Source organism: Vulpes lagopus, chromosome 3, assembly GCF_018345385.1.
Source record: "Vulpes lagopus strain Blue_001 chromosome 3, ASM1834538v1, whole genome shotgun sequence".
NCBI classification, from domain to species: Eukaryota; Metazoa; Chordata; class Mammalia; order Carnivora; family Canidae; genus Vulpes; species Vulpes lagopus.
The window spans coordinates 84,152,234-84,177,154 of NC_054826.1; the positions used below are offsets into that span (position 1 = coordinate 84,152,234).

The window sequence follows — 24,921 nt, forward strand, 5'->3', positions numbered from 1 at the left end:
CTAAAAACTTTAAAAAATGGTTTCAAACAATACATTTACATAATCTAAAAACCAAATACCACATCATATTAAATCTATACAAAAATTACTGCTTGCATTATTAACAGTCACTATGCCTATTCAACTAGGACACTATATTTCAACTAGGACACTATATTTGTTTTAGCCACACTTAATCACAACCAAAACTACAATCAGGACTTTTTTTTTTTTTAAGATTTTATTTATTCATGAGAAACAGAGAGAGAGAGAGAGAGAGAGAGAGAGAGAGAGAAAGAGAAGCAGAGACACAGGCAGAGGGAGAAGCAGGCTCCCTGCCGGGAGCCTGATGTGGGACTCAATCCCAGGTCTCCAGGATCACACCCCTGAGGCTGAAGGCAGGCGCTAAAGTGCTGCGCCACCTGGGCTGCCCAGGACTATTTAAGTTATAACTTTAGTGGCATGGAGATGGAGAACTAAACCACACTGTTAACATTTGCCATAAAAGCTGGCTTTGATCCACACATAGAGACATTTCATTCATTAAAAACTGCAGACTTAGGGGTACCTTGGGCTGAGCTGAGTCAGGGGAGTGGGTAACTCTTGATCTCAGGGTCATGAGTGTAAGCCCCACACTGGGTATAGAGATTACTTTAAAAAACAAAATAAAACAAACTGCAGTCTTATAAGTCTCTCATTGTACTTTCTAGAGCCACCTTAAAGTTTGAACCTAATTCAAGTACATATTCATTAAATACTTGTTAGCATTTTTCAAGAGGATAAACTATGTTTTTGAAACTACCCAATTGTTTAATATGCTAACAAATAATAACTGCTGAGAGTTCAGCCTAGTCAAAAATTAACACGTGACTAATTCATCAAGGAAATAATTACTCATACAAACACTTCTTGTCCATCACTATGGGCACGAGTTTAGTAATGGTTTAGAAGTGGATGGACCTGTTCTCTGGAATACAATGGAAAGGAACACTGGTTTATGAGTCAAGAGATCAACTGAGGAGGCTAGTCTACACCAGAGTTTGAATTCCTAATTCCTGTTACAGATATGTAAACAGGAATAATAAAAATATCTCACTATGTTGTCTTGAAGATTAAAGGAGATATCTGTGTTTACAAGAAGACAGAACACATATAAAGTACTCAGTAAACACTTCCTGTCATTTTTTTATTACTCTATTACTATAGTTTGTTATTTATTTACTTATTCAAAAGAGTGACGGGGGGGGGGGGGGATAGAGCACACATGCACATGTGTAAGCATGAGCAGGGGGAAGGGCAGAGAGAGAGAAACAATCTCAAGCTGACTCCAGAGTGTGGAGCTTGATCTCATACCCCATGACTACCACCTGGGCTGAAATTAAGAGTCCGCAGCCAAAGCAACGGAACCACCTAGGCATCCCACTATAGTTTGTTCTAGATTAAAGCTGCCTTGCAGGGCGCCTAGGTGGCTCAGTCGGTTAAGTGTCTATCATGATCCCATCTGGGATTGAGTCTCCCATCAGAGTTACCTACTCAATGAGGAGTCGCTCCTCTCTCTCCCCCTGCCCTTCCCTCAGTTCGTGCTCTCTCTCATTCACTCTTTCTCTCTCAAATAAATAAAATCTTTTAGGGACGCCTGAGTGCTTAGCGGTTGAGCATCTGCTCAAGGCGTGATCCTGGGATCCGGGATCGAGTTCCACATCGGGCTCCTTGCATGGAGCCTGCTTTTCCCTCTGGCTAGGTCTCTGCCTCTCTATCTCTCTGTCTCTCTTTCTCTCTCTTTCTGTGTCTCTCATGAATAAATAAATAAAATCTTTAAATAAAATCTTTTAAATAAATATTCCTTGCAAGAGAAAAAAATAGCCATAATACATTTTAAATAAATGTTTTTCTTCAGTGATAGTTCTTTTTCCTTCTCTTCATATCATTATTTTAGAGAATTTTAAGGATATTTTTAATCTCTAGTGCCTCCTTTACACAGAAGTTTCATTTACAGTATTTTCTTAAATATGCATAAGGCTATCTAGAGTATACTGTGGTCTCCAAGTTTCGGTTTCAATTTAAATACAAATATTAAACACATAAAGAAATAAATCCTGAAACTTAAAACCAGCCGTTTTATCATTTTAAAATCACTAAAATGGGGCAGCCCAGGTGGCTCAGCGGTTTAGCGCCGCCTTCAGCCTAGGGCCTGATCCTGGAGACCCAGGATGGAGTCCCACATCAGGCTCCCTACATGGAGCCTGCTTCTCCCTCTGCCTGTGTCTCTGCCTCTCTCTCTCTCTCTTATGAATGAATAAATAAAATCTTTAAAAAAAATAAAAAATAAAATCACTAAAATGTTAAGTTTCCCTCTAAAGAGTATCTCCCAAAATGATCCTAGTGTAAAATTAAATTATATAGCAACAATAAAATAAAATAATGCATTCTTTAAGTCAAATGAAATTTAAAAAAAATAAACGTACAAAGTTTAGTATCTAAATGTAATTTTAACAACTAAAAAAGTACCTGGCATACATAACAAATAGTATCTATAGATCACTAAATGTATTTTAACAAGTGCAATTTTTTAAAAGATTTTATTTATTTGGGACGCCTGGGTGACTCAGGAGTTGAGCGTCTGCCTTCGCCTCAGGGCGTGATCCTGGAGTCCCAGGATCGAGTCCCACATCGGGCTCCCTGCATGGAGCCTGCTTCTCCCTCTGCGTATGCCTCTGCCTTTCTCTGTGTCTCTCATGAATAAATAAATAAATCTTAAGAAAAAAAAAAAGATTTTATTTGAGAGAGAGGGAATGAGAAGTGGGGAGAGGCAGAGGGAGAAGCAGACCCCCCCCCGGCCCCCGCCAAGCCCCAGGACCATGACCTGAGCCTAAGGCAGAGGTTAACTGAGCCAAGCAGCCACTCCTTAACAAGAGTATTTTTTAAACAAAAAAAGCTCTAATCTAATCACTATAAAACAACTCTAAGAGCCATGGAGAACATAAGGACATCCTGTAATGACAGATAGGGAGCTACCAGCCATAGGCATACTTAAAATGTGGCTACAGAAGAACTGAATTTTTAACTTTAATTTTAACTCAAAAACTAATGTTCAATTCACTAATTAGAAAACTTAAAAAAAAAAAAAAAGAAAACTTTTATGTATGTCTAGAACAACCTGGACATATGAAACTACTCTTTCAACTATAAATTTTATGAACTGCAAATATAGATCAAGTATCACCTATGAAAACTTGGTGTCCAAGGGCACCTGGATTAAATAAATTAATCCTGGGTGGCTCAGTGGTTGAGTGTTTGCCTTTGGCTCAAGTCGTGGTCCTGAGGTCCTGATCTCGAGGTCCTGAGATTGAGTTCCCCAATAGGCTCTTCACAGGGAGCCTGCTTTTCTCCCTCTGCCTATGTTTCTGCCCCTCTCTCTCTGTGTCTCTCATGAATAAATCTTAAAAAAAAAAAAAAAAATGGTGTCCAAATTAAGATGTGCTCTAGGTGTGAAATACACTTCAAATTTCAAAGATATAGTGTGGGGAAAAAAAAGTTAAAATCTCATTAATAATTTTCTATTGATTACCTGCTAAAATGACAATACCTTGGATATGCCAAGTTAAATATTAAAATGATTTTTACCTGTTTTTCTTTAATGCCACTACTAGAAAACTTCAAATTTCACATGGCTCCCATTATACTCCTGCTGACAATGCTGTTCTAAACAATAGTGTAGCATCTGAGTATATGCCCACTATTTATCCCTTCTATTTATCATTAATAGTAATAATTAACAGCTGTTCAGTAATATTAGACATTATACTCAATGCTTTACATGGATTATGTAATTCAATCCCTCCAAAGTAGGAGGTCAGTTTTTATCCTCATTTCAGAGATTTTTAAAGAATCAGAGAAGCTAAAAAAAAAAAAAAAAAAGAATCAGAGAAGCTTAAGTCATTTGCCAAAGGTAAGTAATGGTGTGAGGATTAGAATTCAGTCTGGTTTGAAAGGTTATATTCTTAACCACTGAGGTTCTACTATCCCCAAACCTAAACTTACATTCCCAAATTTTACATTAGTTAATACACTGCCCCCAAGATGCCTTGTTAGCACAGTAGGTAGTATATAAGTCTCATAAAGGCACTGTCCCCAAAACAAATTATCTGTCAATGAAAAATTCTCATTCAATTCCTTTTACTAAACAGTTACACACACACACACACACACACACAAAGCAAACCAGGAAAGAAAAAAATGGGATGTTCCAAGAACAAAAATTAACCAAAACTATATAAATTTCACTGCCAATCATTTTGTACACAGGTAATATGCACTCTATATATTTTAGCATAACACAATACACTCTGAGCTTACAATGTACATATTCTACACCATTAGCAATCAGTAATTCAAAGACAAGTAGCCAATGTGGCCTCCCCATACATTATGTTTACAGTTACTATTTTTTGGCACTTATAAACCAGACATAGTAAGCAGTATTTTGCATGTATCATCTTTTTTAATTCATAACAAAACAAACATTTTCTTCCCATTTTTCATATGCTAAAAATAAGACTCAAAGAAACTGCCTAAGGTCATGCAGCTAGTTAAGAGTCAGAGCAGGATTTCAACCTAACAAATTGATTCTACCATATTATCTATCATTAAATGATGAGGTTAGGGACTCCTGGGTGGCTCAGCAGTTGAGCCTGCCTTTGACTCAGGGACTGATCCCGGGGCCTGATCCCAGGGTCTGAATCAAGTCCCGTATCGGGTTCTCATGAGGAGTCTGCTTCTCTCTCTGCCTATGTCTCTGCCTCTCTCTCTGTGTCTCTCATGAATAAATAAAATCTTTAAAAAAAATAAAAATAAATGAGGTGAGTTGACAGCACATCATTTTGCTTATTATACACCTTTGCTGGTTTGACAATGAAGAGCAGTACTTGAATTTATCACCTCCATTAAAATAAGGTAGATTTCATTTTTAAGAAGTTAGATAGTGATCTGAATATGTACAATCAAGCTCAAATCATTCACGTATCCATCTTCTAAGAAACACCGTACAAAATATTTGTTATATATAAAAGAGATACTGTGAAAGCAAAAACTTACAACTCAAGGCACACAAAACTTGGTGAAACTGATTTTGTAAATGCGTTTATGACAACAGTTGTAAAAAAAAGAAAATAAATAGCTGTTCAGTATCAGCTGCCTATCATTAGAGTACTACAGGTACACTGCTAGATATGTGGTATAGAGTACAGCCACAGCACAAATTTCTTAGAATCAGGAAAGACATCTTGGAGACAGAGGATCCTGTCATGCTACAAGAACCAAATCACTGGTTCCAATTCAATCTTTTTTTTCTTTTTTTTCCAATTCAATCTTTAGGCACATTCTAAATTAAACCATACTTAACCAGCAGCTATGTATGCAAAGAAATGCACAATAATGCAATCTAGAAATAATTTTTTCCAATCACAAAAGAAAATCTCTATCAATTACTTGCTGGAAGCAGGTTTCTATTGTAATAAGAATTAGCAGACCTCTCTTTCCATCTATATTATCTACAAGATGATATTGTGATTGTTCAAATAAAGTGTTATTACTAAATTCATTCTAGAGCAGCATACTCCAAATTTTAACCTGGAAATAGGAATAATGAAGATGATGCATGTCTGCTCCCAAAATTCCCTTCAGCAAGGATGTTCTCAGGCACCTCCACCTCTACTTCACTCTAAAACCTTGTCTCATAGCACCACAGTTTTGCATACTTTTAAAAAGACTTTAAGTCAACCAAGTAAAAAGGTGGCTCTGAGAAAAATGAAAAAATGAAACATTAAAAACAGCAATCCCCCAAGATTAATTTGGGATATTCAAAAAAGAACAAGTAGGCACACACAAAATAATCATAAGCAGCTGTGACTTAAAACTGCCTATTACTGGTTTTCCCCGGGTGGAGGAGGGGGTTAAGCATCTGCCTTCGTCTAAGGTCATGATCTGGGCGGGGGGTCCTGGGATCCAACCCCACCTGGAGCCCCACGCAGGGAGCTGAGCTCATTCCCCTCCCTACCCCACCCCCACCCTGCTTATGTCCACACTCACTTAAATAAATTTTTTTTTAAAGTTTTTATTTGAGAAAGGGAGAGCATGTGAGCGCCAGAAAGAGACAGAACACAAGTAGGGCAGAAGAGCAGAGGGAGAAGGAGATCCAGACTCCTGGCTGAGAGGGAGCCCGATGCATGCAGGGCTTGATGCCAGGACCCTGAGATCATGATCTGAGCTGAAGGCAGATGTTTAACCAGCTGATCCACCCAGGTATTCCTCAAAGCCCCCCCCCCTTAATTACTGTCATAGCAGTACTTTGAAAAATCATTGTAAGTAGAAAAACCTACTGCTTAAAAAATTTTTTTCTTTTAGACTAAAACATTTCAATCATTTAAAAAAATTGAGTTAAGAGGCACCTGCCTGGCTCAGTCAGAGGAATGTGTGACTCCTGATCTTGGGGTCCTTAGTTTGAGCCCCAAGTTGGGTATAGATTACTTAAATAAATAAAACTTTAAAAACAATTTAAGTTAAGCATTCATTTGTTTTTTTCAACACTGTGCTATAAATTTTCTTTTAAAAAAAAAAGATTTTTTTTCTAAATTTTTTTCATGAGAGAGACACAGGCAGAGGGAGAAGCAGGCCCCTCACGAGAACCCAATGCGGGACTTGACCCCGGCACTCCAGGATCACGCCCTTATCTAAAGGCAGCCGCTCAACCACTGAGCCACCCAGGCATCTCTGTGCTATAAATTTTCAATGTCCTCAACAAGCAAGGTCTGGAAAGCCTAAATTCTAAAACAAAAAGTCACATAAAAATCAAATAAAAAATTAACAACAGAGGTGACTGGTAATCAGTTAAACATCCTTCCAAATCCTTCCAACTCTTGATCTCAGTTCAGGTCTTGATCTCAGGGTCGTGAGTTCAAGCCCTGCATTGGGTTCCATGGTGGGCATGGAGCCTACTTAAAAAAAAAAAGTAAACAAGAGGCAGTGAAGCTTTATTCTCTGGGAAGTGTCTGAGTCACTGACATTTTGTTCAGCTTCTAGAGGCCAAACTTAACTCCAATATTCAGACCAGTTTACCCAGCCCACTGGTTACCCTGGGGACCACCTATCTTTAAGCATTTACCCAAGAGATAAAACAATAAAGATCAACCAGTAAACATCTGTAATATTTCTGAGTATATTCTATGCATGACCTATCTGTACTGACACAGAATTTCCATTTTCATGAAATCCCTTTGTGGTAAACAATAAATACAAATCTCATTTTATAGAAAAGCCCAAAAGGCTAAATGATTTTGCTAAACTACAGTATCTGTGGTAGGCAGAATAAGGCCTCCCTAGAGATGTTTGTATCCTAATCCCTAGAATCTGTGAAAATGTTGCTAAATAGCAAGGAAGAATTAAGGTTGCAGATGGAACTAAGGTTGCTAATCAACTGACCTTGAAATGGGAAGATTATACTGGATTATTTGGACAGGCTGAATGAAATCACAAGGGTCTTAGTACACCTGGGTGGTTCAGTGGTTGAGCGTCTGCCTTTGGCTCAGGTCATGATCCCCGGGTCCTAGGCTTGAGTCCTGCACTGGGCTCCCCACAGGGAGCCTGCTTCTCTCTCTGCCTATGTCTGCCTCTCTCTCTGTGTCTCTCATGAATTAAAAAAAAAAAAAAAAAAAAAAACCTTTATATGAAAAAAAAAATCACAAGGGTCTTAATAGAAGTTAAAGAGGGAAGCAGAATAGTGTCAGAAATTTTAAGATAGAAGAGAGGCCAGGAGCAAAGGAATGTATGTGTACAACCTCCAAAGGCTGGAGAAGGCAAAGAAACACTTCCCACCCAGTCTGCAGAAGGAATGCAGTCCAGCAACACTCATTTCTAACTTCTGACCTCCAGAACTGCAAAATAATAAGCTTGTGTTGTTCTAAGCCACCAATCTGTGGCAACTTGTTACAGCAGCAATAGGAAACAAATACAGAACCCAAATCTGTCCCTGTTCTGAAAGAATTTACTAGTTTTATAAAGAACCTATGTAGTAACATTTAGCAATGATTTGCTTATAAAAACCTGTCCCATTTAATCCCTGAAAATTCAACTTGCATTCTCCTACATACAAGTTTGATTCCTAAAGAAAATGAAATAGTGATTAATCCTGAATTTTAAAATATACTTTAACAATATAACAGGAACTTATTTGCCCAGTACCAAGGAAGCATGAAATATTCCACAGAAGTTAATTTTTTTAATAAGTGAAGTTTATACTTTTCAGAACAGAACACAACTCTACTTTTTGTGAAAATTTAATGGATCTTTCTAAATTCTTCTGCTTCCCTTGTTCCATAAAGAGAAGGAACAGAGGCATTTGGCTGATATCAGGGTTGTGGGTTCAAGCTCCATGTTGGATGCAGAGATTACTTAAAAATAAAAACTTAAAAAAAACATAGAGATGTAATTTATTAAAACCTGAAAGTTTAAGGTCCACATTTGAAAATGGAAAGGAGGGATCCCTGGGTGGCGCAGCGGTTTGGCGCCTGCCTTTGGCCCAGGGCGCGATCCTGGAGACCCAGGATCGAATCCCACATCAGGCTCCCAGTGCATGGAGCCTGCTTCTCCCTCTGCCTATGTCTCTGCCTCTCTCTCTCTCTCTCTCTGTGACTATCATAAAATAAAAAAAAATAAAAATAAATAAAAATTAAAAAAATGAAAATGGAAAGGATTACTAAACAAGAATACATTCATGTGTCTTTAGTTTTTAAAGTATCTCCCTTTTCTCTTCCTTCAGTAATCCCAGTATTCACTGTGGCCATTTCAAAATCCCTCTCCCAATATCCTTACATATACATATAAACATAAGTGCACATGAACATACACTCACAACTCACAAAGAACCGGATACTTCTAAAACCATCTGTGGACTATGCAAACTAGACATCTAAGTAAAAACATGAATGTTAATGAGAGGCAGAACAATATGAGTATTAGTAAGAGTTCTCATTTGAAGTAGCTTAGGTTTAAAATCTAGCTCTGCCACTTACTAATGGCATGAATTTACTTAGGACAATTACATAATCTCCTCAGCCTTACTTTTTTCATCTGCAAAACAGGGATATTCATATGCGCCTCTCAGCATTTTTTTGAGAATTACATTTTTAAGTGTGTAAATGTCTAAGACATATTAAGCACTAAATAAGTAGTAGCAAAATTATCATAATAATAATAATGATGAATTTGATGATGTCATGAAGAATACGATGAGGGCAGAAGTTGTGTGATAAGTATTTTAATACTATTTCAAAAGGAGACAAAAATTGATGAGAGCTTGATTTCAGGATAAATGGAACGTGTCTACAGCTTAGAAATCACATGTTTAGGGGCACCTGGGTGGCTCAGTAGTTGAGCATCTGCCTTTGGCTCAGATAGTGATCCCAGGGTCCTGGGATCAAGTCCGGCATTACACTTCCCACAGGGAACCTGCTTTTCCCTCTGCCTGTCTCTGCCCCTCTGTGTCTCTCATGAATAAATAAAATATTAAAAAAAAGAAAGAAAGAAAGAAAAAGAAATTACATGTTTACTAAAATACAGGATTGTGCTAATTACCAAAGTACATAAGGATTAACCATTACTTATTATCATAGACTTATAACTCATGTCAAAGCACCTGTCTTAACACTCCAAAACTGATATATAATTTTCTGGATCTCTGTAGTCCCTTCACTTAAATCTTTCTACAATAGTTGCTTATTATTTGAAAACTCCCCCCTATTCCCTCTATCAACACAAGAAGATTACAGTTGGAATTCTTTTCAACTGGGGGTGCCTGGGGGGATCACTCGGTTAAATGTCTGCCTTTGGCTCAGGTCATCATCATGGGGTCCTGGAATGGAGCCCTGCATCTCTGCATCGCAATGGGCTCCCTGCTCAGTAGGGAGCCTGCTTCTCCCTCTCCTGTTCCCCCTGCTTATGCTCTCCCTCTCTATGTCCTTTCAACTGGAAGGAAAAAGGCTGCATAGGAAAAAATATTTTTATACTGGGAGGGAAGGAATGGAAAAATACAATCAAGTCCAAACAAGTAAATAGAGAAAGTTTCCAAAAGACAAGAAAACGTATAACCTAAGGGATGCCACCCAGATTGTATTTTTTTTTTCTAGGTAACCTATGTTATCACTTGTTAATAGTCTAAATCCACAGAGCCAAATGATCTTTGAAAGTCTATTCTAGCACTATAAGCCACAGTTCTTTCTACTCAAAATTACTCTGGCAATATAACCTGAAGATTCATTTTTCTCCTACTATAAAATATTAACTCCTCAAGGCCTTGTAGCATTTTCCTCTAATTGACGATACTAATTTTCAAGCCAGTAAAGGTTCTCCCAAAAGCACTAAGTCCACTGTAGTTCATTTTAATATGTTTTCCTATGATTCTTTTCTATTTTAAAAGAATAGGGTAAATTACATAAAGTATTTAATACCATGATACAGGTAAATTCCAGCTTTAAAAGGATTTTCTTTCAATAAAGAAAGTAGGTTAAAGGTTTCTAAACTACACTCACTATTCCATAAAGCCATCAAAAGGTCACTACATGGAAACAACTTTATTACTCACTTATAACTAAAAGAGGCAGCATAGTTCAGTTTACTAACAAGAGAACAGACTCTACCATCAGTTTGATGTGTGCCTGTGGGCAAATCACTCAACATCTTTGCATCTGCTTCTCCAACCATAAAAAAGGAAAAATGCTGCTGACCTGCCTCAAAGGGATATTATAAGAAATAACTAACGATTATGAAACTTTAAAAACATAACGTGCCACTTAAAAACATTATAACACTAGTGTTAAAAAAAAAAAATCCTTTCTAAACCACATATTCTGACCTGAAGCATCTGTGGGGGGGTCAATGCCTATAGTAGCCTGTCCTACAATTAACCTTTCTAATAAACACTACTAGGAATGCCAAGCACAGCATTAGCTTCTCTAGCAGCAGGCTAGAGATATATAGCAGGGGGATGCTCCCTCACTAATCTCACAGTTTACCTTTTAATCGCAATCTCAAGCAATTAGATTTCATTATTAGTTAGTAGCTGTAATAATAATCCAAGGGCCATGAGGGACTGTCATAAATGCTACAGATGACTGGACTATTCACCACCTATCAGTACTAGATACTCAAATAAACTAACAATACTTACTGATTACTCACTGAATGCTAAACACTGCTATACAGGAAGTTTCTACATATCTGCCAAAACTTAAAGCAAAAGAAACATAGTGGTGCCCTGTATCCATTTTTTGGTGGCAGAGAAAACAGCATATTGATTGCAAATAAAATCTTGCCAAAGCCATGAGAAAAGAATAAGCTCTGTTATGTATAAATGCAGAAGGACAGCTTAAAAGTTATGTAACAATATGTATAGTACAAGCCCATTTTTCTAAAACTAAGCATAACAAAATAAATCCTCCTTTGTAAAAATATATGTGTGCAAAAAAAAAAAAAAAAGGAATGGAAGAATATATACCCCAAACTGTTAGCTCAAGTTGTCCACAGGAAGTGAGACTGAGGAACGTAATGACTTTTACTATTCTCTGTATAGTTTCTATAATTTTTAATACTTATGGCAAACTTATATTGCTTTTATAATAAAAACACAAATTTCCTAGGAATAGTTTAGAAAAATTGGTCTCCTAGTTGGAGTAAAGCAAAATTAGGTGACTAAAGTCAAAAGCCCTCAGACACCAAACAACTTTTCTTAAAATCACTGAACAACTTTCAGAAAGGATATTCAGATTAAAAAAAATAGAGAAAAAAAAAAAATAGAGATAGATCCTTTGGTGAGATAACCTTACCAAGATAAAATTGAAAAAATGAAAACTACATTTTTTTAAAACTCCCAAATAAACATAAGCCAAACTGCCTCACTTAAACTTTGACAGCAATAGTAGCTCCTTTGTCTTCAAGCCTGTTCGGCTTCCCTTTTACTCCTCTCTAGAGTAGAGACAGGCTTGGCAGGGCCCCATCACTCATTTGCTCCACCCCCACAGGCTCTCAATGCCAGACCAGCTTCAGGTGACTAACTGCCACAACAGAACAGTGATCAGATCAAGAGAAGAAAAAAATGTTTGCCCTACATAAGCAAGGCTAGAGGTGGATGCTTATCCAGAAAATAAATATCTCCAGTGGTTCACCTAATCCAGTAACAACCCTCTAGGCTTGAAAGTAAAATTTACTTTTCCCTTGAAAGAATCCCATTTGGACCAGCAGCAAATTAGAAGAGAGAACAAGTATTATATTTACTAAGAGAAGCTTCTGCATCAAGAAGGGCTGAGATAAAATAAAAGTTTGAAATAGGAGCAAAGAGTTCTTAGAATAAAGAAATCTGGCCCCCCCCCATGAAATTTTTTTTTAAGATTTACTTATTTTTTATTTAAGAGAAAGAACACATGCATGAGTGTGCACATGAATGGGGACCAGCAGGCATAAGAAATAGGCTCCCCTCCCCCCCTCCCCACTGAGCAAGGAGCCCAACAAGGGTACTCAATCCCAGGACCCCAGGATCATGATCTGAGCCAAAGGCAGATGCTTAACCGATTGAGCCCATCGAGGGGCCCCTGAAATATTCTGTTTTGAAGGAATTAATAAAGACAAAAATAACAGGTTTTAACCTTAATCACAAAATTACAACTTTCCCTCCAAACTTCCAAATCAACTTTTAAGTTAGAGAAGATTAGAGTGACTATATCACCCTGGAAGCTAATTTAAACTCACAAGAGTTTGCACATTCCTTCCACAGAACTAATAATAATAGCTACAATTTACTGAGAATTTATTACATAATAGATCCTGTTCTTACATTTAGTCATCCCCAATAACCCAATGAGGTGGGTACTACAAATGCTTCTCATTTTAGACAAGGACACCAGCCTTCTTAGAATGTTTAAGAAAACTGCCCACAACCTGGGAGAGTCCCAATTCGATCCCAAGCAGTCTTGATTAAAGAATCCTCACTCTTATCAGTTTACAAAAGAAGTGACAGGCTTTTATGGGAATAAGAAAGCTACCATATAGTGACTACTTACAACTATACCAAGTGCAGTATAAAGCATTTTAAGTGTTATTTCATTTAGTACTTACACAACTTTGTAAGGCAACTATTATTATCCCCATTTTGAAGAAAAAATGAAACTGATGTTTCCTTTCATTGCAAAAATAAATAACTCTCCCCAACTTCAACAGCCAAGTGAAAAACACAGAGAGACAGTACTGGGAACAAGACCTCTCTTTCCAAGCCATATGCTCTTAATCATTTATACTGTTTATTGGGCACTTTAACTAAACAAAGATGTTTTTTATAGTCATATTCAAGTATAGTTTTTTACTACTGGTTTAAAGTGAATCTTTTCTTTAAATACCATTTTCTCAGAGTTTTGTAGTTTATAATCTTCATTTCTGCTATTAAAGTAAATGATTAAAAAATAAATGATTTTCAAAGAACTAATATTTCTAAACAGGTTGGTATTCTAAACAGGTATTTTCTAAACAGGTTGGTATCTTTAAACAGGTACCAACAATTATGCTTTCATAAATGATTATGCCCAGCAAAATTATCAAATTAGGAGACAGCAGCCTATTCCTTGTTAAAGCTTTGACACAGAACTTCAGATATAAGTCACACTGCCAAAAATCTATAAAATTAGAAGTGGCTTAAATAGGTCTATATAAAGTATCCATACCACCATTCAAGATACACTACATATAATCTGACAGACTTTAATAGTATAAAGCTATTACAGAATTATTTTTCTCTTAATGAGAGCCAAATTTATAATCTGAAAGTGACATACACTATTTTCTGTAAGATTTTCTTCCTTACAAATCATACCAGGCCAGAGAATCAGCCTCTGTTACCACCTGGCTGCCAACACCAATGTTAAACTGACAAGACACACCAGGCAAGAGTAATATAATCTCTAACTGTATCCTAAAGTTAAGTACATCTGGATATTCAGTTAGATTTTATCCTTGCTTCAGATGACCCCATTTGACAAATAACTGAATGCGGAAAAAGTAAGAGCAAACACGCATTAAATTTTACAATAAACAGTTTCATAAGTAAAGCCAGTGTGCTGAAAACTACACTTCCAGATTTCTAGAGCAACCTTTTAAAATTATTTTATGAAATGTTTCCATGAATCAAAGGCTATTTACTTATAACTGAAAAAATTAAAATTCTTCTTAGAAATTCAAAAAGTCAAATATTGTAAGCTATGTACACATTTCACATAAATGCTAACATTTCAGATATAAAAACTCTTTTCTGATCGTACATGATCTAAACAAAAAAATGAGAATATAAAATAAGTAGTAAGCAGTGGATTACATGTTTGTTTAAGGGTATGAGTAAAAGGACTTATGAACTTATTCCTCTTAAAATGATTAGTAGCTGATCAGCTAACAGGTGTTACTACAGAGCTGTGTATTTGTATTTGTATTATTTGTATTTGTATTGCAGATTCCACCGGGAAGACAATGAAAGCTATGGTTCACCTTCCCAAGAAAGCATATGGCCATATGAAATTCTGCACATAACTCCAAGGAGAGGAGAAATTTATAACACAACTTGAAGCCCATACTTGGACCTTCTGAGTAGAGTATGAGCAAGTATTGATAAAGGAATACTGGGAACTATACTCAAAGCAAGACAAGTGTCATTTTAAAACTTTCCCTCTTTCTTGCCTTTTATTTTTATTCCTTGCTTCTATTAACCAGCCTAAATATGACCATTAGCATAGAAAGTCAAACATGAAATTTGTTTTCTCTCTCTGTAAACTAACCCCCGGATATCTTATTTTCTAATAAACTATTCATATACTTTATAAACTCATTTTTTCCCTCTCTAAACCTGACTGCTATCTTGAATCAGAGTATGAAAATGATCAGATTTCTAGAAACACAACTTGAATGTCCAAATTTCCAGTACTCCCAAAAGCAGAAATGTAATAAAATTTATATAGAAGTTCTCTTTTAAAATTAAGTTAAAAAATAATAAATTAAGTTAAACATACTGACTAGTATTTTAAGAGCTAACAAATATGCATAGTCTTATTTTGATGAAAAATATTTCAATTATCTTGGGAACAAAAGCTAGTTATAACTTGTTTCGTTCAATGTCCATTAGGTGTAAAGGAGGCCCAAAGGAAAAGAAAAAAAGATTGACACATTTTCTCTATAGGCCTTATCAAAAATCCACATTTTCTACTATCTGCAACATTTAAATATCAAAAGAATTAATGACTATGGCTTCCACTGTTACTGTGTCATGCAGAATACTAGATCGTAATTCTTATAAATGTAGAAACATCTTTGTTCTGTGACACCAAGAGGAAGACAGTAAGAATCTTAAACAATTCATCAAGAATAAAAGTTTGCAACTGTTTTAAATGTGTCTATTACTAAAAAATTAATACAGCATACCTGTATCTTGTTTAAAGCCACATTTCACAGAACACATCACTCAGCATTTCTCACAAATATAAAATATAATGCTTACTTCCAAAAATTACACAGCCCTAACTTCATCCTAAACACCAGTTTTTTAATTATGCACCCAAAAAATCTTGGTATCCTCCTCGATTCTCCTTGCTCTACATTCAATCTGACTGGAACGCCTGTCAGCTCTATCTCCTACAGAAATCTAGACTTTGATCTAGAGTCTCTAGACTCCTCACTTCCCTCACTGTGGTGGCCGATATCCCACCAACAACATTTATTAAAATAGCTTCCTGGGGCAGCCCTGGTGGCTCAGTGATTTAGCGCCGCCTTCAGGCCAGGGTGTGATCCTGGAGACCCAGGATCGAGCCCCACCTCAGGTTCCCTGCATGGAGCTGCTTCTCCCTCTGCTTGTGTCTCTGCCTCTCTCTCTGTGTCTCTCATAAGTAAATGAATAAAATGTTAAAAAAGAAAGCTTCCTAAGTGGTCAGCTTCTATTCTATCTTCAACTTGCCTTCAGCCTATTTTTAACACAGTAGTCGGCGATCCCTTAAAACTATAATGAAAATCTGCCACTCTGTAATTAGACTGCAAATTCCTCTGTTCAAAACTCACAGTTGTTCCCTATTTCTATCAGAGTAAAAATCACAATCCTTAACAAAGGCCTTCAAGGTTCTAGATAATCTGATCTGCTCTGTCCCCAACCTGCATCCCCTTCATCTGTCTGACCCATGCCCTCCTATTCTCTTCTCTTCTTACTGCACTCCAGCCACCCTGGCCTCTGTGCAGTTCACTGAACATGCTGAGCTGCCTGGAAAGCCACATGACTAACTCTTTCACATCCTTCAGTCAAGTATTTGCATAAATGTCTTCTTAATACACCTTTTTGACCACCTTATTTAACACTATAACCTCTGCCCCAACTTCCACATTCCCTACCCTCCTTACCCAGCTCCACTCTTATTTCCATACTATTTGCCACCTAATAAACTAGATTACTTATTATGTTGATTCCCCTTTGTCTTCCCCACTACACCTTAAAATGTAAAATCCAGGGATCCCTGGGTGGCTCAGCGGTTTAGCGCCTGCCTTTGGGCCAGGGCACGGTCCTGGGGTCCCAGGATGGAGTCCCACGTCGAGCTCCTGGCATGGAGCCTGCTTCTCCCAATGCCTGTGTCTCTGCCTCTCTCTCTCCCTCTCTATCATGAATATATAAATTAAAAAAAAAAATCTTTAAAAAAAAAAATGTAAAATCCACAGGGCTGGGATTTTGTCTTGTTCCCTGAAATAATCCTAAACAGCCAGAACAGAGACCAGCACATAAGTGTTCAAAAAATGTTGGATAAATTTTTTAAGTGTCCAAATCTTTGGTGGTCATTTAATACAATGGCACAAAGCATCTGAAGTTAAACACACAGCTCTCTAAAGGGTTACCATAGATAGTGTTACTTCCCTAAAAACAGAAAGATCCACTCCTCCTAGAACCCAAGAAAATTAAAAATATATGTTCACACAAAAACGTTCATAGAGCATTTATTCCCAATAGGCAAAAAGTGGAAATAATCCACCACATGTCCAACAGCTAATAAGCAGATTAGCCATATGTGGTATATCTGTTAAATGAAGTATTATTCACCAATAAAAAGGAATAAAGTACTGATACATGCTACAAAATGAACCTTGAAGATACTATACTAAGTGAAAGAAGTCAGACACAAAAGGCCACATGTGGTATGATTCCACTGACAGGAAATGTCCAGAACAAGCAAATCCATAGAGAAAGAAAGTAGATTAGTGACTGCCGGGGGAAGGACAGAGGAGAACGAGTGACAGCTAATACGTACAAGTTTCTTTTTGGGAAGACAAAAACATTCTATAGTTAAACAGTAGTAATATATGCACAATCTTGTGAAAATACTAAGTACTGACCTGTATACTTTAAGATTTATTTGAGAGAGAGCTTGCACATGCCTGCATGCCAGACTGCGCTCAGCGCAAGAGTGGGGGGAGGGGACAATGGGAGAAAGCATCTCAGGCCAACTTCCTTGCTGAGCTGCTGAGCCAGAAGCCTGAGGTGCAATCCCACAACCCTGAGATCGTGACCTGAGCTGAAATCAAGAGTGGAACACTTAACTAACTGACCATCCAGGCACCCCTGAACTGTACACTTTAAAAGGGTGAATTCTATGAATTCTATGGGAAGGAATACTCAGGTCAATGTTCATGGCTCACTAATAAGGGAACACTAAGTTGGGAATGCCTTCCTGGTTGCATTCAATCTTCAGACTCCCATCCAACTAATCACAGAAAACATATTTTAAAAGGGGAGACAGGGGGCTAGTCATCCGTAGGCAGCAGTAAGCAGAACTTTTCCTTCACATCCAATCCATTCAAATCCTATCATCCCCACCTGCAACACATCCACCTCTCATACCTGGTCCACCACTATCTCTCACCAGAACTAACCTGGCAGCCTTGCCACTGGTGCCCCTCCTTCTAGTCCTGCTCCACCCCAGTCTATTCTCCCAACAGCAGTTACTGCTTAAAAATGTACATCAGGGGATCCCTGGGTGGCGCAGCGGTTTGGCACCTGCCTTTGGCCCAGGGCGCGATCCTGGAGACCCGGGATCGAATCCCACGTCGGGCTCCCGGTACATGGAGCCTGCTTCTCCCTCTGCCTGTGTCTCTGCCTCTCTCTCTATCTCTCTGTGACTATCATAAATAAAAAAAATTTTTAAAAAAAAATGTACATCAGATCACTTCACTCTCTTGCTCAAGACCCTTCAGTGACTTCCAATACACTCAAATTTTACCCTAAGTAAGCCCTTCCCCATGGCCTACAAGGCCCTACAGTATACTGGTCCTTGTGATCTCTCTAGCCTCAGCTCCTACCACTCCAGCTCTAAAGGCCTTCTTCCTGTTCCTTAAGGTATGCCAAGGTCAAACAGGCCAAAAACATTCCTCCCCAGGACCATAGCATTTGTTTTTCTGCCTGGACTGCTCTTCCCCCCAGATAACTGAATGGTTCACACTATTATTTGTTTCACATGATGCTTTCCACAAACAAGCCCTTTATTACACCTCAACTAAAGTTAACACTTTCGGGGGATCCCTGGGTGGCTCAGCAGTTTAGCGCCTGCCTTTCACCCAGGGCATGATCCTGGAGTCCTGGGATCGAGTCCCACATCGAGATCCCTGCATGGAGCCTGCTTCTCCCTCGGCCTGTGTCTCTGCCTCTCTCTGTGTCTCTCATGAATAAATAAATAAAATCTTTAAAAAAAAAATAAAAAAATAAAGTTAATACTTTGTCTTTCTGGCACTGTAAGCTCTTACTCTGATTATGCTTTGTCTTCACAGCACATCACCTTTTTTTTTTTTTTTTTGGCATGGTGTCCATCTATCCTAAAATGCAAAGTAAACCCTACGAGGTTAAGAACTCTTTTTTTGTTCACTGCTGTATCCTCAATACCTAGAAGCATATCTGGTACATGGAGGGCATACAATGATCTGTTCAGTGACTGAGTTTGCAGACTGAAGCAGCAAAAACACATTCTTCAGTGAAATATGTACTCATCCAGCATACTTAAAAAAAAAATTACAATAAAGAATTAGCAATTTAGACAAAAACCAAGTCATTATTTTACAAAATTACCCATTCATCAAAAATACCACAAATTCATAGGACAAAATACATATGCTGCATTATATATGTAAATCCTTTCAAATACTATAGTTTAAAGTTAACTATGAAGTTAACATTCACACGGAATTAACCAAGCCTCTGAGTTCTCTTCATCCTACCTGATTCCTTAATCTTACATCTTAACTAGTATATGTGGACATCACACAGGTCCCTTCAATACTCAAAACCCTATACATCTTTCCTCAATGCCAATATATTTCAGTTGACAATAACATCCATCTCATGCCCCAAGAAACTTCCATCTTCTTCCCACCCCAGGGTTAGTTACTAGGTTCTAAATTCTGCTTCCTAGGTATCGTTCAAGCCCTTACCTCTCACTTGGACATCTCACTTGGAATCTCCAGATCTTCCATTCAGAATACGTCTAATATTCACTACAATACCACCAAAGTGACCTCTCCATAAATCCACCAACTTTACTCCTTTCAAACAACCTTCAGTGGTTCCATGTATCTTTCAAGAAAATTTTCAACTCCCTAACTTAGCCTATCTCCCATCACTGCCCTCCTATTCCCACTCCAAATACATTATGCTTTACATTAGGCACAGTTAACTAACAGTTTCCAAATACATCATCTTGGTTTTTTCCATTTTCCTAGATGCAGTCCCCTTTCTGCCTCAAACGCTTTTTTACCTTTCTTTGCCCAATCAAAACTTTAACACTTAGCTTAGATGTCAATTCTACCAGAGAACTTTCCATGACTGATTTAGATGTCCTCTTCTGTCCTCCCACAGCACTTACCACAATTACTGTATAGTGCAGTCAACACTCTTATAATTCAGTATGTGCTGTTGTGCTTTATTTTTCTATGTCTTCTACTGGATTGTGAACTCCTTGAGAGCAGATCTAATAGCTTACTGACCTTCATTCCACACTGACTGATGCATGCAAGTTGTTGTTGTCAAATGAATGATTTATGAAAGGGGGTGGGGGAAGAGGAATAAAGAAGAGAAAGAAAAAGGGTAGATGGAGTGACAGTAGACAAAGGAAGGCAGAGGGAAGAAGTGAATAAAAAGAAGGAAGAAAAAAAAAAGAAGGAAGAAGGGGAAAAAGGAAGGGAAAGAAAGAAGGAAAAGAGGAGCAAGGGAAAGAAAAGGGAAAAGGGAGAGGGGAAGAAAGGCATAGAGGGGTGAGAACACGCACATAAGCAAAGGGCGTTTGTAATCGATCCATTATTTTTATGTGTTCTGAAGCTAGTGATTCCTGAAGAGTATGGTACATCTGAAAAAACTCCATCTCCCCAAGCTTCTAAGCACAACCATCTAAATCACTTATCCCATAAAGATTCTGAAATCTCTAGCCTCTCCAGCTTCTCCCACTTAACTTGAAAATTTACTGCAATGTAATGAGAGATGTTAATAACATATACAATGTATAAACAAGAAAACAGTTTTAGTTAGAAAAAAGTAGGAAATGAATCTGACATAATTAAGTCTTGGAATCACTTACAAACTTTTTTTTTTTTTTTTTTAATTTTTATTTATTTATGATAGTCACAGAGAGAGAGAGAGAGAGGCAGAGAGACACAGGCAGAGGGAGAAGCAGGCTCCATGCACCGGGAGCCCGACGTGGGATTCGATCCCGGGTCTCCAGGATCGCGCCCTGGGCCAAAGGCAGGCGCCAAACCGCTACGCCACCCAGGGATCCCACACTTACAAACTTTTAATAATCTAGGGTTTCCTGATAATGTGCTATTACTGACACTGGAAGATCTATAAAAAGTATAAGAAATAAACCCAATATAACCCCAACATCATGACCTATGTTAAGAACAAAACTGCTTTTGTGTTACAGTGCTATTTCTCAAAAACACACTGGGCAAAAATATTACAAGACAGAATACACTAGTGAGTAAAGGGACTTTATTTTAATAAACTCTTGAATACTACAGCAAAATTGTTTCTAAAACACGTAACACTTTAAATGATATATACATTTTTATTTCGGGACCTTAAAGCAACAACCAGAAAAGTATTACTAAACATTCTTTCAATGACATCAATAGACTGTCACTTAACAAACTTTAAAAATTTCTTGTGACTAATAAAGCAGATAATAAAAACCTAAAAGCTGCCTCAAAGTACAAACATGTTTTGTTAGATCTGATAAATAGCATAAATCCTCCTATAACTCAGTTGTCATTACAGTTTACAAACAGGGAATACAAAAAAAAAAAAAAAAAAAAAAAAGAAAGAAAACTTAAGCCTAATATAATCACTACTAAATACTTTTTGAATTGCAACTTTGTTAAAGCAAAATACCAATCATGGGCAGCCTCTCAATATTCACCATGTAAGAAATTAAGTTCCAAGAAATGAGCTAATTTGTAGTACTGCTGACTGCCAGTGTACTCCCATTGAGAAGGCTCACTGTATATATACAGTAACAGGAAGTTCTTCTTGTATAAAATTAGAAATTTTCTTTAATAATTCCTTCCTTTCAACATTACTAGTACCCTTTTTCAAAAAGCAATAATAATGGAAATGCTAAGCACTTAAAATTACTAGTTCTAAAATAACACCAAAAAATTTGCATTTGCCAAATACTATGAAACTTTTAAGGCTAAAGTTTCCAACGTACTTTCATTTTTCAAACATGCAAGTTTAAAAAAAAGGGAAATGAAAGGAAGAAAAGGCAAGAAAAGAAAATTTAAATCTTAAGGACCTCCAACTTACTACATTTCTTTTAATCAAACATTAACAGAGTACCTAAGATATACACCGGGAACTACAACAGATTGCAATACCTATCACAAACTAAATTCTCTTATTCAGCTTCTGAATTTATTATATGTTATTCAACCCAATGCCTTTCTTAAGAAATTCTCACCCCCCCCGCAAAAAAAAAGAAATTCTCACCCAATCCCAAGGAAGATATATGCTTTTCCTTAAAAAATTAACTTGTCACTGTTTTATACAGGTCACAAGAGTTATAGCTAGCATCTGTGAATAACAAAAGGGATTTGTTTCTGAAACATCATTGATTGTATTTTTCATTTACATGAAGGTGAGACAGAAAAATTCAGCAGGTATTTTCAGTTTATAGCACCCCAAACTCAAGAAGAAAAAAATCTAAAAAAAAAAAAAAAATCTACAACTAAACTTAATTACTTTATATAGCTGATAAATATTTAAGTAGTCACAGCTTTTATTTTCTTCCATAAACACAAGCATTACAAATTTTCATTTAGATGCAGTACTATAAAAGCAGAAAATCCTAAAAGAAAACTTGTTTTCAAATAATTCCAAGGAACTACCAAAAGTAGACATTTATGTTTTCACATTTCTATACTTGTGAACACACCCTACCCTTTCAAGCACTTCTGAATTTGTCACGAATGAAAAATATCTCCAGTCTCTAAGTTCCACCAGTTGAATCTAGACATGTCAGATATCTAAGGCTTTTTATTCTCTGATGTATTAAAGATTGACAGCATTCAATTACATATACAAAAAAAAAAAAAAACCAAAACCAACCTACACTTTCTTTCCTTGCAATAATTTCTTCCACGAACTAAGTAAATTCTACTTTTTACACACTATCCTCCATTCAGTTACATGTTTATATTTAAGAGGAACCTGGCAATGGGTTTTCTACATCAATCCACACTGGTTCTATTACAATATCTGACAATTTACCGACTAAAAGGATCAAAGAAAAAATAAACCAAATAATCCTAAATCCCAGGAAATACAAGGAAAAACTGAGGTGTGTAAAGATTCTCTTCAAAAATCTCTCGACTCAGATTATTTTCATAGCTTACCAAATAGGTCTTCTGCTAAAAACTCACAACACTGTTCACACAATAAACGAGATTTTCTTTCATCAGTGTAATCGATAGAACCACAATACAGTTCAGTTTCTAGAGTCAGATTACTTGACCTGCTTTTTCTGTTTTACCTTTTAAAATACTTTATTTCATGCAATTACTCCTGCCTTACCCTGCAAGAAGAGACGGTCTATATGGGAGAATTATGCTCAGTGTGACATCCCATAAGTGGCCCCAACTCCACAGCAAAGCCGACAGAGCCACACCAGCTGACCCCCATCGTCTTCCGGGAAACGGGCTCCGGCACCCCGCCACCAAACACACCTTCCTCGGCAAAACTCGGAGGCCCCACACACGGCCTCCATCAAACCCCCCTGCTCTGTAACCCCAGAGGTCGGTTTCCGTAAGCAACCCTACCTTCATGATGATTCCGGGACCGCGATCCCCTCGAAAACACCAGATTCACCTGCACCTGGAGGGGAAACAAAGACACCCAGTCAACACTACAGGCACCCCTCTGCACCGGCGAAGCCCGAACCCCGAAGAAAGAGCCGTAGCGGGCGTCAGCCCCGGAACCACGACACGCCGACGAGGGGGCTCCCCGCGGCCTCGCCAGCCCCGCAAACCGAGCCACCTACACAGCTCGGCAGCTTCCCGTCCCCATTGTCGGGACCCGACGGAGTTTCCCGTCTCCGACAATGACGCCATTTCTGTCAGAGAAGAAACTCACAACAAGCCCGGGGGCCGGCGCAGGGCCGGCTGTCCCCACCGGGGGCCTCTGGGCCCCGCCGAGCGGCTCGGCGCCCCATAGGGTCGCGCAGGCCCCGGCTCCAGGGGCCCCGGGTGGGGGCGGCGGGAGGCCAGGCGGGCCGGAGGGCCGCGGGCAGGACGACCCACCGCACAGCCGCTGCCCACGTCCCGTTCCCAGGCGGAGCCCCGACAAGTGCGAGCGGGATCCCCGGCGGCCCGGCCGCGGGGGCCGCCAAAGGACCGAGGGGCCGGAGACTGCACGGCCCCCCGTGCCGGCCCGGGCCCCCCACCGCGGCCCAGAGCCGCTAAACCGCTGAGTGTGCGGCCGCCAGGATGGGGGGCGACTCGCACTCTGCAACTGCATGGGGGCGGGGGCTCCCGGGAGGCCGAGGCCCCGAACCCCAGCGCCCGGCGAGACACCGAGCGATCGTCCCCCGCTCCTCGGCCGGGCCGGGTGACTCCCGAAAGGACCCCCTCACGAGACAGCGAGAGCCTCAGAAAATGCCCCTACCTTCCGCGGAGGCGAGCTCTGACCCTGGCACGTCCAGAGTTCCCTCCCCTACTCCCCCCCAAAACCAGTAGGCCCGGGGGAGAGATGGGGGAAGAAGGGCGGCGGGTCCAGCGGTGGCTGAGGCTGAAGCTCCGGCTCCTCCTCCTCCCGCGGCGGCGACTGGTACCTTTGTTTGGCGGCCGCTCGGGCTCCCTCGCTGGGGGGAGGGGGGGACGACGAAAAATCCCTCCCGGACTGGAGGTCCGGGCCCCGAATCGCGCTGCCCTCCAGAGGACGGCAGCGCCAGACCCTCTGCGGCTCCCTCCGGGCAAAGGTCCAGGCGGTGGCCGTGGCGGCGGCAAGCTTAAGCTCAAGACTCTCCCTCCGCTCCGGCGCCCGAGCTCCTCACTCCGGACTCGACTGACGGGCAAACATCGCTCCCCCCCCCCTCAGCGCCCCCCTCCCTTCTCTCTCCCCTCCCCTAGATGCTTGCCCCTCCCCTACCTCTTTCCCGGATGGCCTCTTAGACGACCTCGGATTGGCTAGCGTTCTTTAGAACCCGCCTATATCCCATTCTTATTGGTCCTCGGAATACAAACAACGACGCCATTTTCCCACCACTTCTATGGAAACTGAAAGTTACTCCTCAAAGCTTGCCGGGAAGTGTAGTCCAACCTCTGGGGCCAATGCGCAAGCCCTTGCCCAGGAGAACTGCA

The 24,921-nt window shown here is 39.3% G+C and overlaps 1 protein-coding gene across 6 annotated transcripts in view; it reads right to left on the reverse strand.

The window, feature by feature from the left end:
* ARID4B (AT-rich interaction domain 4B) overlaps window positions 1-24,659 on the reverse strand; it is a 150,468-nt gene extending 125,809 nt beyond the window's left edge. For 5 of the 6 annotated variants that reach the window (XR_005986736.1, XM_041747984.1, XM_041747983.1 and 2 more), the window contains exons 1-2: window positions 24,227-24,659; window positions 23,383-23,437 (exon numbers count right to left, since the gene is read on the reverse strand). Coding sequence is in view for 5 of the 6 variants with exons in the window: in XM_041747984.1 (XP_041603918.1) it covers window positions 23,383-23,388 (6 nt within the window). In the remaining variant the exon portion in view is untranslated. The remainder of the gene's footprint in view (window positions 1-23,382; window positions 23,438-24,226) is intronic. The other variant, XM_041747982.1, reaches the window with a different exon arrangement.
* Window positions 24,660-24,921: the final 262 nt, after the last annotated feature.